Source organism: Anabrus simplex, chromosome 1 (genome assembly GCF_040414725.1).
Source record: "Anabrus simplex isolate iqAnaSimp1 chromosome 1, ASM4041472v1, whole genome shotgun sequence".
NCBI classification, from domain to species: domain Eukaryota; kingdom Metazoa; phylum Arthropoda; class Insecta; order Orthoptera; family Tettigoniidae; genus Anabrus; species Anabrus simplex.
In genome coordinates this window covers 1,009,742,375-1,009,757,052 of record NC_090265.1, presented here as the reverse complement: position 1 = coordinate 1,009,757,052, position 14,678 = coordinate 1,009,742,375, and the positions used below count along the sequence as shown (strand labels likewise).

General features: G+C 38.5%; 1 protein-coding gene across 4 annotated transcripts in view; it reads left to right on the top strand.

Annotated features, from left to right (window-relative positions):
* Zn72D (Zinc-finger protein 72D) overlaps window positions 1–14,678 on the top strand; it is a 166,164-nt gene that overhangs the window by 105,105 nt on the left and 46,381 nt on the right. For all 4 annotated transcript variants that reach the window (XM_067136935.2, XM_067136934.2, XM_067136933.2 and 1 more), the window contains exons 11-12: window positions 11,290–11,678; window positions 11,883–12,075. In XM_067136935.2, coding sequence (XP_066993036.2) covers window positions 11,290–11,678; window positions 11,883–12,075 — 582 coding nt within the window. The remainder of the gene's footprint in view (window positions 1–11,289; window positions 11,679–11,882; window positions 12,076–14,678) is intronic.

The window sequence follows — 14,678 nt, the reverse complement described above, 5'->3', positions numbered from 1 at the left end:
TATTTTCATATTCCAAGATGTAATTGAAGCATTTAAATAAAGCATCATACATTAAAATTTAAAGTTTTACCACTAGAACAGCTGACATGGAAAAGTGATTTGAAAATTCAAACAAATTCATCTTACGTTAAAATCTTAAAAAAAAAATAAACTGTAGACTTTTCCGATATATCACCAGCATTTCTCCGGCTCGCCAAAATCCATTTCTCCCTAGTTTTAGCGTCTTTGGAACATTTATAAACAATTTGTTTGGTATGGTATGCGATGTGCTATTGCACATCGGAACTCTACACCATTTATAAGTTTTCTGCCTCACTGTCTGCGCAGGATTCATTTTAAGTCTAAAATATACCACTCAGATTATTATCCAATGTATAGACCTCGAATTTAACCATACTAGACACTAACGTAAAGTAGAAATACGCGAAGTGTATCCTGCTTCTCACAGCACACTATGTGTTACTTCGTCTGCTAATTCAGTCAACCTGTATGATGACGTCAGACCAATGAGATCACGTGCTTGCGTGACGTGACTTTTTCGTAGATTTTTATCACGTTTGGAGTTATTATTTGTACATTCTGATCACATTTTTGAATTCTGCATTAAATTTTGAATCAGATTAGCATATTTTTAATTAAAACCCCGGATCATGCATGTTCCCTATTAGACCTAACCCCACCATATGTTTCATTCTAAATACGACCTTAATTTTTTGCTGAACCATTTTAGCATAAAATTTACTGGATTTTTGTGAATGAGATTGTTTTGAATAGATAAATTTCTCTGGTCGACTTTGTATAAATGTAGCTTGTGGAGAATTTGTCTCCCGTGATAGTGAGGGTATAAATTATTTCGTTTGGAGCATTTTACAATGAAGTTTAAGATGTTGAACTCTGATATCAGATGCACGTAATCGGTTCTGAATTTTGTCATTGTTCATCAGTTACTAATCCATGTAGTTGACTTGCCTTCGGAGAGAATGTAGTTAGTATAGGTTTAGATTTTGAATATTGCACATTCCTGGGTATGATGTAGGAGAATGAACGTTTTTTTTACTTACAACGCCTATCTTCTCAAAATATGAGCACCATTTTAGTGCAGACTTCTATTATTTTGCTCTATGGTTGTTTTCTCTGTATTTCATTTCGCTTGTTAATTTTGGAACTGTTGCTTATTCAGCTTGCTCCAGATTTACTGTGCGTTTTAGTAGCTTCATAGGTACAGAGACCTAGTTTGATTTTAAGTATAGTATGGGTAATGTTTTTTTTCCTTTATCTCGAAAGCATTAAATGCATAAGTGTTATGTGGTAAAAGTTGTGCTTCTGGAAGAAGCAATAAACAGTCTTAGTATTTGTTTTATTGTATCATTCTTTAACATTTAAATTAATCCACAATAATTCATTTTTAACATGCACTTACTTACTGTATTTGCTCGCATAATTAAATGAAATTGGCCTAAGAAATGTTATGTACACATTAAAAAAGATTAAGTTGAAAAAATTCTACATGTTAATGTGGTTGTCAAACAACAAACTTTGACACTGATATTTTTAGCGTAACCATCCAGTAAATACAGGCAAAAATCCAACTGCTGAAATTATTGCCAAAATTCTGGGATAGAAAATTTTATTTTATACGAGGAAAGGTAGATTATGTATGTGATCATTAAAGAAAACACACATCGATTATCATTTGGTGTACTTCTGGACTGTCAGGAGTGTAAGATAATATCTGACAAGTTGGACACATGGCTTTGTAGTAGCGTGTGGGTACCAGGAAGATAATCTTTCCATTGCAAGCTGGTAATTAGCACCTGAAACAAAATAAGGATGAATTAGCTAAGGTACAAATCGCGTCCATATACAATGGCATACCAGCAGAAAGAAGTCAGTCTAGGGAACGCTGAAGAGAAAATTCATGAATTTCAAGAAAAATATTGAAATTGGGTTTAGAACACTTAAAGGGGTTTTATATTTTAATTGCTGCCATGTTTAAAGTCCCGTGCTCTACTGGACCTGCCCCAACAAACCAGGGAAAGGAGCTCAGGTGAAATCTAAGAGTTGAGGATAAAGATGAAAATATCACTGGACATGAATAAGGTGACATTTAGTTTAGGGACAGTACCACCTGGTGTCTGCTGTGCAAGTACTTTAGTCTTAACAGTTGTCGGTCAGACCAAATCGTTAATAAGCTTCCTTACAACGGTTAATGGGTGTTTTGAAGTTCCTCGTGTGTATGGGCAGGTGTTGCATTGTCATCAGTGTGTTTTAAGCACCATTTTTGCGAGTATTATGAGCCTGTCTCTGAGGAAGGAGCGGGGTGCGGTTGAACTGTCCATCATACAAAGGGCACTAGGATAGTTTTGCAATACGCAAAAATGGTTGGCTGGACACTCCTGTTATGGGGAGGGATGAAAAGGGGGGTGAAAACTGGTTCGGAAGACAGCAAGGCTCGACCTTCGCACCGGTTGTTACTAAGCAATGGGATTGAAAGATGTCGGTGTGGTCTAAAGGTGAACATCGCACAATTATCTGCTACAATTTTTCTTGTGGATTAGCTGTTGACCAGTGCCTGGAGGTAATGACTCCTGTGCTGGGGAAAGACTGTCCACATCGAACAACAATAATTATATCTCAAATATTACTATAATATTTATAGATCCACCTGTTCAATACAATATAATCCACTATTTCATGTGGTTAAAATTTATACATAATACATAAGTCATAGGTACATGTTTCACCCTTTTTTTACGGGCATCATCAGCCTATATCCATCTTAAAAATTAATGTATATGGAATCTTTCTAATCTTATAAACTATAGCAAAATGTTGGACAATGATTTCATAAAATATTATACTATAACGTCTAAAATAACGATATTGCACAGAAAGTATGTTAAAAATACTGTGAATTAACTGTTTTTGAAGATTAAAACGTGGTTAATCATGAATATTTGAGCGTTTAAAACCAAAATGGATCCTCTCCTTAAACATTAAGGCTCTGACAGCCTTGAGTGTAAGCACAGTCATCCAAGGAGGATGTTTGTTCCATTCCCATAGCATGAGTGCAAGATAGTAAAATCACTGTCAGTTATTTAAAACAGAAGTGTGAACGTATCAAAATATGTACAGTTGATATATCTGAAAGTCGTAGGAAAGAAAATGGGACTTGCATTGAACAGGTGGATGTATAAATATTATAATAATATTTGAGATATGCGTCAACGTATCATAGAAAAAATCTAATAAATCAAGATATACGTACACTTCAGTACGGAACCAAAATGAGAATAGTTACTTGCAACAATAATTATCCACTGGTACGAAGAGTTCCAGAGAAAAAATTTCGGGGTTGAAGATGATCGTCTGAATCAGTAACTGAAGCTGTGAAGAAAATGTTTCAGCAAGAGAGGCGGTTGACATATCGGCAGGTATGAGACCCTCCACATCCTTGCACCAGCTATTCATTCGGTTCTATATGACCATCTCCCTGTTAGAAAGGTTTGTTCCCTTTCGGTGTCCCATTCACTATCAGAGGAACAAAGGGCACATAGAGTGAAATGGTGCCAAGAAATGCTAAAACAGTTTGAAAATGGGACTGCTATGGATAGAAGAGAAGTGCCACGATGGTTGCCAGTTATACCTCGATCACCTTTTCTTAAAAAATGGTTACTATGGTTACATCCATGTCGGCAGGCACTTTCTTTGTTTCCCAAATTACAAGAATTCGGGTGAAAATCCTGGTCTTCACAAGGATAGTCCTCCAATTTGAATAAGTTCCTCAGGGATTGTATCTGGTCTGGGAGATTTTCTTGTTTTCATACTTTTTTGAGGGCTTTGGTGAATTCATGAAAGGTTGGTTCGACTGCCATCCACAGTTTCAGAGGATGTTGTGGCATGTGTTCGAGGAAGTCTTCGGCAACAGTTGAGCTTCGATTTAAAATTAAGCTGAAGTGTTCTTTCCAGCATCTTAATATGTCTTGTCTGTCTGTAATGATGGCGTTATTGCGCTCCTGGTGAAGAGCGAGAGGGGCCAAAAAATTCCTTTCAGTTTGTCATAGAAATTCCAAAGGTCTCTGGCATTGCACACGTTTAGTAGTTCCTTGGCTTTCTGCTGCCACCATTTGTTTTTCATGTCTTTCATCAGCCTGACATTTCAACTTAAGCCCTTGGAAGTGTGCTTTCTACCCTACAAAGGAAGGTTCTTTCGTTGGTTGTAACAACATTGAAGTTATTAAACAACTATATTGAAACGTTATGAATAATACATTTCTATAAATTTTTGTAATAAATATCTAAAAACAGACTACTTATATGCTGAACATTTAATACTCCATTCTGTTAGCAATTTGTTGTGTATGGTGCTGAGGTAGAATATGCTTTTTCATTTATTCCATACCTTGAAGAAAATGCATGTCTTGGATATGTATTTTACAGTCCCTGGTCCCCATCACAAGGATTTTACTTTTCTGCCTCAGGTTCGTACCTTTCTGTGCAGTTCCGTCATTTTGCAAATGTTCATCATTTCCCTTTATCGAGTTGTAGCCGGGTAGGGGAAAATGTGGTTCCTCTCAACATTCCACCACTCCTCCAACACTGTGTCCCCAGTCCTGGTTTCTGTCTATAGTACTGTTGGATTGTGTGCTATCTCAATCGTGGTTGTCCACAGCCTCTCCTTCGTTGTATTTAAATTTCAGTCACCTTTCTTGGCATTCTTTCATCGCTCATTCACTTAATGTGCCCAAGCCTTCTTAGTCAGCTCTTCTGTATTCAATCCTTCATTTTTCCACTCCAATTTCTTCCCAGTATTTTCTCATTCCTTATTTTCTCTTCTACTCTTCTGTATCATATTCCTCATGAACTTAATTTCGGCTGCCTGTATTAGACTCTCATCCTTCGCCATTGTTTCAGTTTCTGCTCTGTAAGTTGTTATGGGTACATAATACATCTTGTACATAGTTTCCTTTGCTTCCATTGGCAAGTCTTTGTCCCATATCATGTTATACTATGACAGAAACAGCTTCCAGCTTGAACTCTCTTCCTAAACTCCAGTCGAGCATTCTCTATTAATTCACTCCCCAGGTATTTGAACGTCTCCACTTCTTCCTGGGGTTTGTCTGCAAGTCTAATCTGACCTTTCCCTTCCTTCTCCCCTCTAGTCATAACAAGTTTTACTCTTTTCTACACTTATTTTCAATCCACTTTCTTTGATCATCCCATTCACCACATCCAGCTGTTCTTGAATCTTAATGTCCTCTTCTCCCCAAATCACAATATCATCTGCAAATAAGGTGATGATCATTTCTCTTCCTCCATATGTTGCTTTTACTGTTCTCATGGTCACATCCATTATTATTAGCAGGATTGGCAACAGAAGTCCTGCCAACTTTTGTTTGCATGCAACTACAACATTCCTTGTACATTGTGATTATCATTTTTATCAATCCCTGTCAAATTCTTTTTTTGCACCAGACTGTCCCGTCGTCTTGCTCGCTGCCGTTTCAGTTTCATTGTAATTACTTTATCCATTTCTTCGTCGACTAATTGCCTTTCCTGGACGTCCATTGAATGACAGTAATTAGTTCTCATGTTAAGCAACTTCTGAAAATACTCTCCATCTATTTCTTATTTCTTCTGGCTTTGTTAATACTATGTCGCCTTCATCCTTCACAAAACTGGTGTTTTTTTTTTTTTTTTTCTGTTTTTGTTTCTTAAAATAGCATACAGTAATTTCTTGCAGCCCTGCATAAATGGTTATTGATAAGGGGTGCCCTGATAGCCTGCCTTTACGGTGTTGAGTGGTCTCTTCTGAATTCTGGCATGCATTATTTCCTGTTCTCCACCTTTTCTTCAATCTAACAACTATCTTCTTAGTAGCTATTAGTTTGATGGTTTAGTATGAAATATGTCAGTACTGTCACACACAGTGCAGTAGCCATTTTGACTCTTACTTTCTTCTTGAAACTCTCTTCAATTATGTCCAAGGATGACACATTCCAAGGGCTCATTATCCATGTGCAGATTAGTTCTACAGATGATTTTCATATCCTGCCTGCTGGAGTAAATTTATGCACAATTTTGCCATCCATCCTGGCTAGAACTTTCATTCACAATCCTTAAAAAGCTAATTTACTTCCTCCTGTAGAAGATGTGAATCATGGAAATTTAACTTTTGTCATGGTTTTAGAACAAAGTCTTTAAGTCTTCTTTCTTTCCTCCCAGTCCTTTGACAGTAACACTAGTTTTGTGTTATCAATTGGATTTCTTTGCATATCGAAACTGGTAATAAGTCTGGTGTGGGTTTTCTGTTTGGTAAAGAAGTTAACTGTCCTCTTTACTCTCCTTTATCGCTAAAGGATGAAGGCCAGTAATTCTTTGAGAGTTATGCATTGGCATAATGACTTTCATTGCAGACAAAGATTTCCCTGTGTAAACTTACTCTTCGGCCTCAGCTCACCTAAAATGTGACACACTCTTGTGGCGCAGTTATTTCATGTTCTTCAAAATATAGCTTTTCATGAGAAATGGCATATCTATTGTTATATGATAGGTTTGTTCCAACACGAGTTTCTGACGGTCACCGGTGGGTTCATGCATCGCCCTGTGTGCATGCACCGGTTTGGGATTGGTCAGCGGCTGGTCCCGAACTTGATCATGTTGGAACACTTCCTGGACAGCAATCTGACGTGTAAACAAAGAGTTTGGTGCGTATTACCTTGCCCTGTTCAGTTGTTTGTAGATTCGTGAGAAAAAGGAAAGGGTAAATTACTGAAATACTGATGATATTCAATATACGTATAGAATACGGTACAACAAGTATTTTAAAAATTAAAAGAATGAAATACACATGGTTTATATTCGTTTTAATTGGTTAGGGAGGGATATCTGCTCGAAGCCTTAGGCCTGTATTTCACTGTTAAAGAAATATGATTTAAGTAACTTGGATCAAAGAAATGTTATAGTCTTTGATAAAATAACTTGAATGAAACATAAATGTTTATGCATATCTCAATATTTCCGATTAAGGAAATATAGTGAGGTACTGAATGATATTCAAGGAGATTGTTTGAGGATGTAAGTAAGAATATAAACGTTTTCAGCTCCCTATACTCGGCAGAAAATGCTGTGTAAGGGAACTGCTGATACTGTCACATTTTTGTTAGGCATAGTAAATCTCAAACTACAAACGTAAAAATAAATTTACAAGCTGCTTTATGTTGCACCGATACAGATAGGTCATGGCGACGATGGGATAGGAAAGGGGGAAGGAAGCGACCGTAGCCTTAAGGTACAGCCCCAGCATTTGTCTGGTGTAAGAATGTGGAAATCACAGAAAACCATCTTCATGGCTGCCTACACTGGGGTTCAAACCTACTATCTCCTGAATGCAAGTTCCCAGCTGCGTGCCCAACTCGCTCGGTGTAAAAATAAATACATTTGCACGTTCTTTATTATTCATCATCATAATTCACTATTTTCAAAGGTCATTGTTACAACCTTCGTTTCATAGAAGTCACGGGTCCAATTCCTGGCCTGGTCTAGTTAATTCCACGAGCGCGGGAACTGGATGTTCATGTTCGGCGCAATACATGCTCTTCATAGACACACAATTTACTGCCAACCAACCAACTAACTAATGGAGAAACACGTAATAGCAAATACATCCCTTCACAACATGTACAGCACAGTTCACTCCTACGCCCCACTAGGATGAGAGGAAAGCAGTGGAACAAGTGGTAACCAGGTTTCCGTTTCGATGTACCAGGATTACCTTCAGGTTTTAAATGACTAACTTTTATGTGGCCGTGACCCTGTCATCTTCTACCATTAGAAAAAACAACTAGAATAATCACTACTGAGTTTGGACGGTGAAATCAGAATGACACGATTAGAAAGAACTTTGAGAATTCCACTAGCAACAATAAAACTTAACCAAATAATTTTCTCGCCTCCGTGGTGCGGCTAACTGCAGATCCAACTCATCTCCACTGGATGAAGATTCAACGAAATCCCCGTACCTTTCCATTTTTATTGCGTATTTATTAAATCGTTATTTACTAACTAATACTAATTTATTATTTCTACTCAATTCAAAAGTACCTTAACAGAATTCATTAACAGATTTAGAAATAATTATTACTGCTTAGACGTTATGGCAGTGTTAACAAACCACATGGGAGAAGAACAAGGAACAGAATGGGAGTGGAAACTCACATGGTCTGTCCAGTAAGTTTCCTCCTTCGCGCATATACTCCATTGTGCATGTCCGTACTACCGGTTCATGCCACAGGCATCGGACGAGTTCTGGCGGTCAGTAACTGCAGTTTGAGGTATGTTGGAACGCCGCATTTGAGTACATGCATCAGTCCGGGATTAGTCTGGTGTGTGTTGGAACGCCGCATTTGAGTACATGCATCAGTCCGGGATTAGTCTGGTGTGTGTTGGAACGCTTTCTTTCAATTGCGCATGCGTCGGGCGGTCAGGGACGCGTGTTGGAACAAACCTGATATAATTTTGTATTTGAGTAGTTTTCTACATACAGAAACTTGCCAGTTTTCATTGCTGTGAAGTAACTTCAACACTTCTGGTGGCTTGCGTTCTGTGTCAGAATTCGCACATTGCACTCGCAGGGGTGCCAAATTTCACCTCATGATTGCGGCATTACGGAAAATACATTATCAAGAAAAAGTACTTTTCTAATGGAAAGAAAAATTGTTTAATCCTTTTGAGCATTACTGCTCAACCCTCCTGGTTGTGTTGGTGAGTTGGCAACTAATTCAATCGTCACTTCCTTTTGCTACCCATGGGTGTTGTGAAATTGTGAATGAAGTAAGTTGACTGCTATTCTGGACTATAAAGCCGTAAGTAATGTTACATTTGCAGTATTAAGTGTACCTGACAGCTCTGCCACAGGAGCAGTTTTCAGTTTTGATAGGACATCCAACATTTCAGGCCTACATTAAGTGCATCTGCACGGGAGGCGATGCTTCAAGAAAACCTACATTGAAAAGTAGCTCCTCGCTGAGCGAGCAATACCGTGTATCTAACAATGCTCTTCCTATACATTATTTTCCTTAAGATTGGCCACGCCTTCCAGCCACAAGGATGTGCAGTCTACAAGAACAATTTCTGTAAACCTTACCGCACGGCACTGTAGGAATGTATGTTTCTATGGCGTTTTAGGCCCTCCTACATTTAGTGTCTTTGGGTTAATTTTCCTTCGCACATTAGTACAGGAAAACAGAACACAAATTGTTCTGATGGACTTCGTATCCATATCTGGGTGGGAGGCTTGACCAGTCTCAAAGATAATGGATAGCAAGAGCATTTTCAGATATGTTATTGCTTGAGCATGGGTGAGAAACAAGCTACAAAAGATTTTTTATCAGAGAACTAACAGGCAATGTGCAAATTTCACTATTTTATATGATATTGCAGTAGAACCTCGATAATTCGAAATCGATTAATTCAAGATCCCGTCCAATTCAAAGAAGCTCTCGTTCCTGGAGACATGAGATCCGTTCTGTTATTTGAATTGTTTCATTCGAAATACGGATAATTCCTAATTCGAAGTACAATGTTGATCCCATTACCGAAATTTAGACTTCTAATTCGAAACTGCCTTTATATTTTAAAACAATAGTATGTTACAGAGTAATTCAAAATTTATCCGCATCATGATAGAATGCGTCTTCCGGAACATGCAAGGGAGCTTTCTGCATTTCCACACACTTCGGTGTGTCCATAGCACGCGAACCTATTGACACCAAGTTCCGATTCAGCACTAGGCAGCTCAGATGTCAAGAAAATGTTCCCGTACTATACAGTGTGCTTCATAATTGCTAAGTTCAAGTGAAATCAGAATTATCTTGTATTTAACATTTAACGCAGCAGGCAGTATGCGGAGAAATAGAATCCGCGAACACTGGCTTTGCCGACAGTTTACGAAAAAGCGTGGCTCATATAATCAATTCATAAGCACCGAACAATATTGTCACTTCCGATGAAACTGCATTGCTTTCTTTTAATACAGCGCCCGAACAGTCCTATGGTTTTAAAGGAGAAACTGCCGGCCGGGAAATCGTACAAGAGTGGGAGGTCATTGTACTGTGTTGCAATGTGTATGGAAGCGAGAGAATTCCTCCCCTTGTCATAGTGAAGTTCGATAAGCCACAATGTTTTAAGGGCGCCGGGCACTTTCCAAGCGAGTGCAAGGCATCTAAAAGTGCAAACGGTAGAGTAATCCAGAAAATAATGCATTTGCACAGGGGATCTAGCATAATTTATTCTCGCTTTTGAATCGTGTGATTTTTTTGTCTTTCGTTGCATGAGGTTATGTTTGTCAGTGATTTATCCAAGTGCGTTATTTGAACATTGTAAATGCACCTTCTTGGATACATTTCGGAAATAGTTTTTTCCATGGCATTTGAAAGGTTTAAACTGTGAATCAAGGTTAACTGCATGCGGTAACGGGCCTTAGAATATTTTGTAACGCGGCAAGGGTTGGCAGTTCTGAATTACGAATTGGCGGTAAATTGGAAATCGCATATTTCGAAGTCCTATTTTTTTAAGTCCCAACGACTTCTAATTAACGAGGTTTTACTGTATTAAGAATAGATCGCTGTCAGGAGGCGCAAGCGGGATGTCCTATCACGAGGGGTTTGTGTTTGACTCTATTTTCTGAAGGGGTGGGGGGATTACTGATGGCCCACTTCAAAGGTTTGACACTTCTGCACTTGGACTAGGAAGACTTGCTGGCCTATTCCTGTAAATCTTGGCTTAATTACCATGAGTTGGATTTAATAACAGTTGCAGAATACCCCTGAAACACACTCATAGTGTAGCTGTGCCCGCACTGCATGGAGCGTTACTGGATCCGTTCAGTACTGACTTACTGAAGTAGTGGAGTGCTGCAATTTTGAAATACCAGATATCAAAACTGAAAGGTTGTTGTTTGTCACCTACATTTCGCAACACTCGTGAAATGATGTAGTAGATGGTAGAAATAACCACTAGTGTCATAAGCTAAATCTCCCCCCTGCCCTATTATGAAATTATAAATTGGGGTGCATGGATTATGCAAGAGAGTGAATTACGCAAGTAAATACGGTATGAGTATTGACTTTATATTCTTAGTTCTAAGCCTTTGTTATGGAATACTTCAGTATTCCTCACCAAACTTGCATTATTATTCGTAATGGTATTGCTCATTTGCAAATGGCATCAAGGAAATGCTCCTGTTCACTAGATGAAAAAAACATAATTCTTATGCAACTCTCTTTCTAGTTTTTTCCCCAGCCTATGCGCCGTCCCGACTCCAGTGATGATCGTCATGTTGTTGCACGGCATGTTGAAATATATCCAAAAGAAGATGAACTCCAAGCTGTACAGAGGATAGTTTCACATACTGAGAAGGCCCTTAAATTTGTTTCTGATCATCTCGCTGACCTGGCTACAGCTGCTGCCAATGCTAACAAACCAGCACCAGCTAAGGGAGCTACACCAGCAACTCCTCCAGCAAAACCTGATGTTACCGGAAAGCCTGGTGTTCCAAAACCTGCTGGTGTTACTACGCCGACTACACGCATTCCATATAAGCCAGAACCTGCTGTAGCAGAGAAGAAGCCAGAAATGAAGGAAGAGAACAAGAAAGAAGATGGACGTGATGGAAATTTGTAAGTTATTTTCATTAATTTTTAAGCAAAGTTTCTTGAAAAGCATAATAGTTACAGTATGAATTTGTTAGTATTTTTATGGCTACTGAATTGTAGAGGATTTCCATTACACTTGCTTTTTACTGATGTGGTTGTTCTTCCACTGGCTATATTTTAAAATGGATCAAATAACCTGTTTAAAGCACTGTTCACATTGTGTTTCAGGTTCTCTTTCCATAGGGAAAAGGATGACAGTCAAGTACCTCGTGTGCTGAAAGGTGTCATGAGAGTTGGTGTTTTGGCTAAAGGTCTGCTTCTTCACGGAGATACTGCAGTTAATTTGGTGGTCCTTTGTGCTGAGAAACCTACAAGAACCCTGCTGAATAAAGTTGCAGAGAATTTGCCCAAACAGTTAAAGGTATTTAGTCTTAATTATGACTCTGTTACTGTTCTTTACTATGTAGTAATAGTAGTACCTGTCTCTCGAGGAACCTGAAAAAATGGAAAGTTGACATGTGAAAACTACATAACTGAAGTAGAATGTAGCTATTAAGAAAATTCATTTGACTTCATTGCACTTAAAATCCCAGTAAATGGTGTAATACATGGCACATCGTAAGTTGTATTACAGCTGGCGTAAGGTTGCATGTGACAGCTGTGCTTAATGTCGGTCACACTGCAATGCCACCCGAAGCGAAATTGCCGCCATATTAAAAGCAGATTGCACGCCACAAATGAGTTTTTAGAATCATGATTTCAGTTTAATTTCTGTAATACCCTATGCAAAAATAAATCAACAGGCAACAGTCGCACTTTCAACACGCCTATTAAAATTCTAAGAAAATATATGGCCATGCGAAAAGGTAGTAGGTAAACTTACTACAAGGATCTTATCATGGTGTTAAAAAATACAGAAGATATTGGCCGGCAAGAATCTCGCTTGAAATACATGTATAAATGTTATAATAATAAATACTGGTGATATCACAAGCGGTTACAAGTAAAAGCTAGTGAATTTACGAAAATTTAGAGCCCTTATTCTTATGGGATTTACGTGTATTATGCAAACAAATTCACTTTCCTGCGTTCACTAATTCACATGCCTGACTATTAGAGGGCACTCCTTGGTACAACCGATTATCAATTTGCATTTCATCATCGTTTCTGATATTGTACTGCAGTAGTTTAAAAAAATCTTGGCGCTTTCTCAAAGAACACACAACTGTCAAACTTCATTAACATGTGAACCACACCCTGTGCTAGCAACAAGAGGCAAAATGGCAACACAAGTTTTTTACATTCAAAGACCAAACATTACTGCCTGGTGGCCATGGGTATGTATTGCAAGGCACAAGCATACTTGCTCGACTGTAGGTTGATAATGTCTTTGAGGTTGAACCAGAGGTACTTCTGAAGCCCGTGGTAATGTGATGGGGGGGCCCCACTTAAAATAAACGGTGGTTGGTACGCGTGGATGTTGACGGGGTGGAAGGAGTACCTTAGGTTGTAGGGCTGTTTAGTCTTATGTTTAAAAAAAAAAAAAGAGACATCACTGGTATGTGTTCAATTGTCTGTACAGTTGAAGGTGTGCCGTAAAACTTCCGCTGTCCACAATCTGTATCCATTTATACAGGTGAAAAGTTATATATGTTGCCTAATGGCAACCGTATGCAGTAAAGGGTTATAGATGGCTTACACTATACCAGCCATGTTCCCAACAACAATCGAAGTAATTAATAATTTTGTGGCTAGCTGAAACTTTGTATTAAATAAGTTCTTATGTTTTTGTAAGTAATTGAAAGGTTACAAGCACTATATGAAATTGAATATGAACTACTATGAATAAAATATATAACTATATTGGAATTTTAAAAAGTAGTGGATTGGTCATCATGATTGATGACTTTCCTTATTTACTTTTTGTAGTGGTGCCAAAATGAAACACAACTGTCAAGTGCAACCTTGCACTGGCCCACTTTCAGTGAAACAGATACTGCAATTTGTTTTAGTACTGACAAGTATTTGTGTAGAACATCAGTATGATAATCTAAAGAGACTAAAAAATTTAGCATCTGTTTTCCTTCATATTAGCATTTATTTTCCCCCCCTATTCTTTGGTGACACATTTGTCTTGACTTTCACATTTTAGGCCTACAGAAAAATTACAAGTATTGTAATTAACTCTGCCTTGCACTCTTTCAAGTTACACTTTGTAACAGCTGTACTGTAATGAGATGAAACATTCTCACTGTCCACATTGTTAGTTACATTATACTAAGTATGGCAGGTTGCGATAGTTGAATTCAGCCTAGGTGCTTCAAGCAGGCTAAATGCTAGTGTTTGGTGGCTGTGAGGGAAGTTACAAAGGCGGACAGACTTCCTGACTGAATGGCCAGGTCTTTTATGAATTATGAGAGAGAGAGAGAGAGAGAGAGAGGAAGTAATGCCTGGCTCAGCTGGATGCATTTGGTGCCTCACTGACAATGCTACTTACTGTGCACGTTTTATAATACAATAGCTAAGAATTTTTTGCTTTTCATTCTAGAACTTTGGCATTAACTGAGAAACTTAGATCATTTTACTCAAAATTTCTAGGTGTCTGGTAACTAGTGGAACCTCGATTCTTCTTTTTTGGAGGGACCACGGTAAAAAAAAAGCGTACAGCACGGGAAAACGAAATCATCAATTTGGCCAAACATCACAAAGATGAAATATGTATACTTATAATCTTACAAACACCCCTAAACCAAACCAAACTAGAGCCCCAATGGGCCTTCCGCCTACCAAGCGACCGCTGCTTGGTCTGAAGGCCTGCCGATTACGAGGTGGCGCACGATCAGTGTGACAAATCCTCTCGGCTGTTATTCTTGGCTCTCTAGGCCGGCGTTGCCATCTCACCATTAAATAGCTCCTTAGTTGAAAGTAATTGTAGAATGAGTGAACCTGGAACCAGTCCTCATATCCTGGTAATATTGCCTGTCCTGGCCGGGAATCAAACTCGGACCCTCTGGGTGAGAGGCA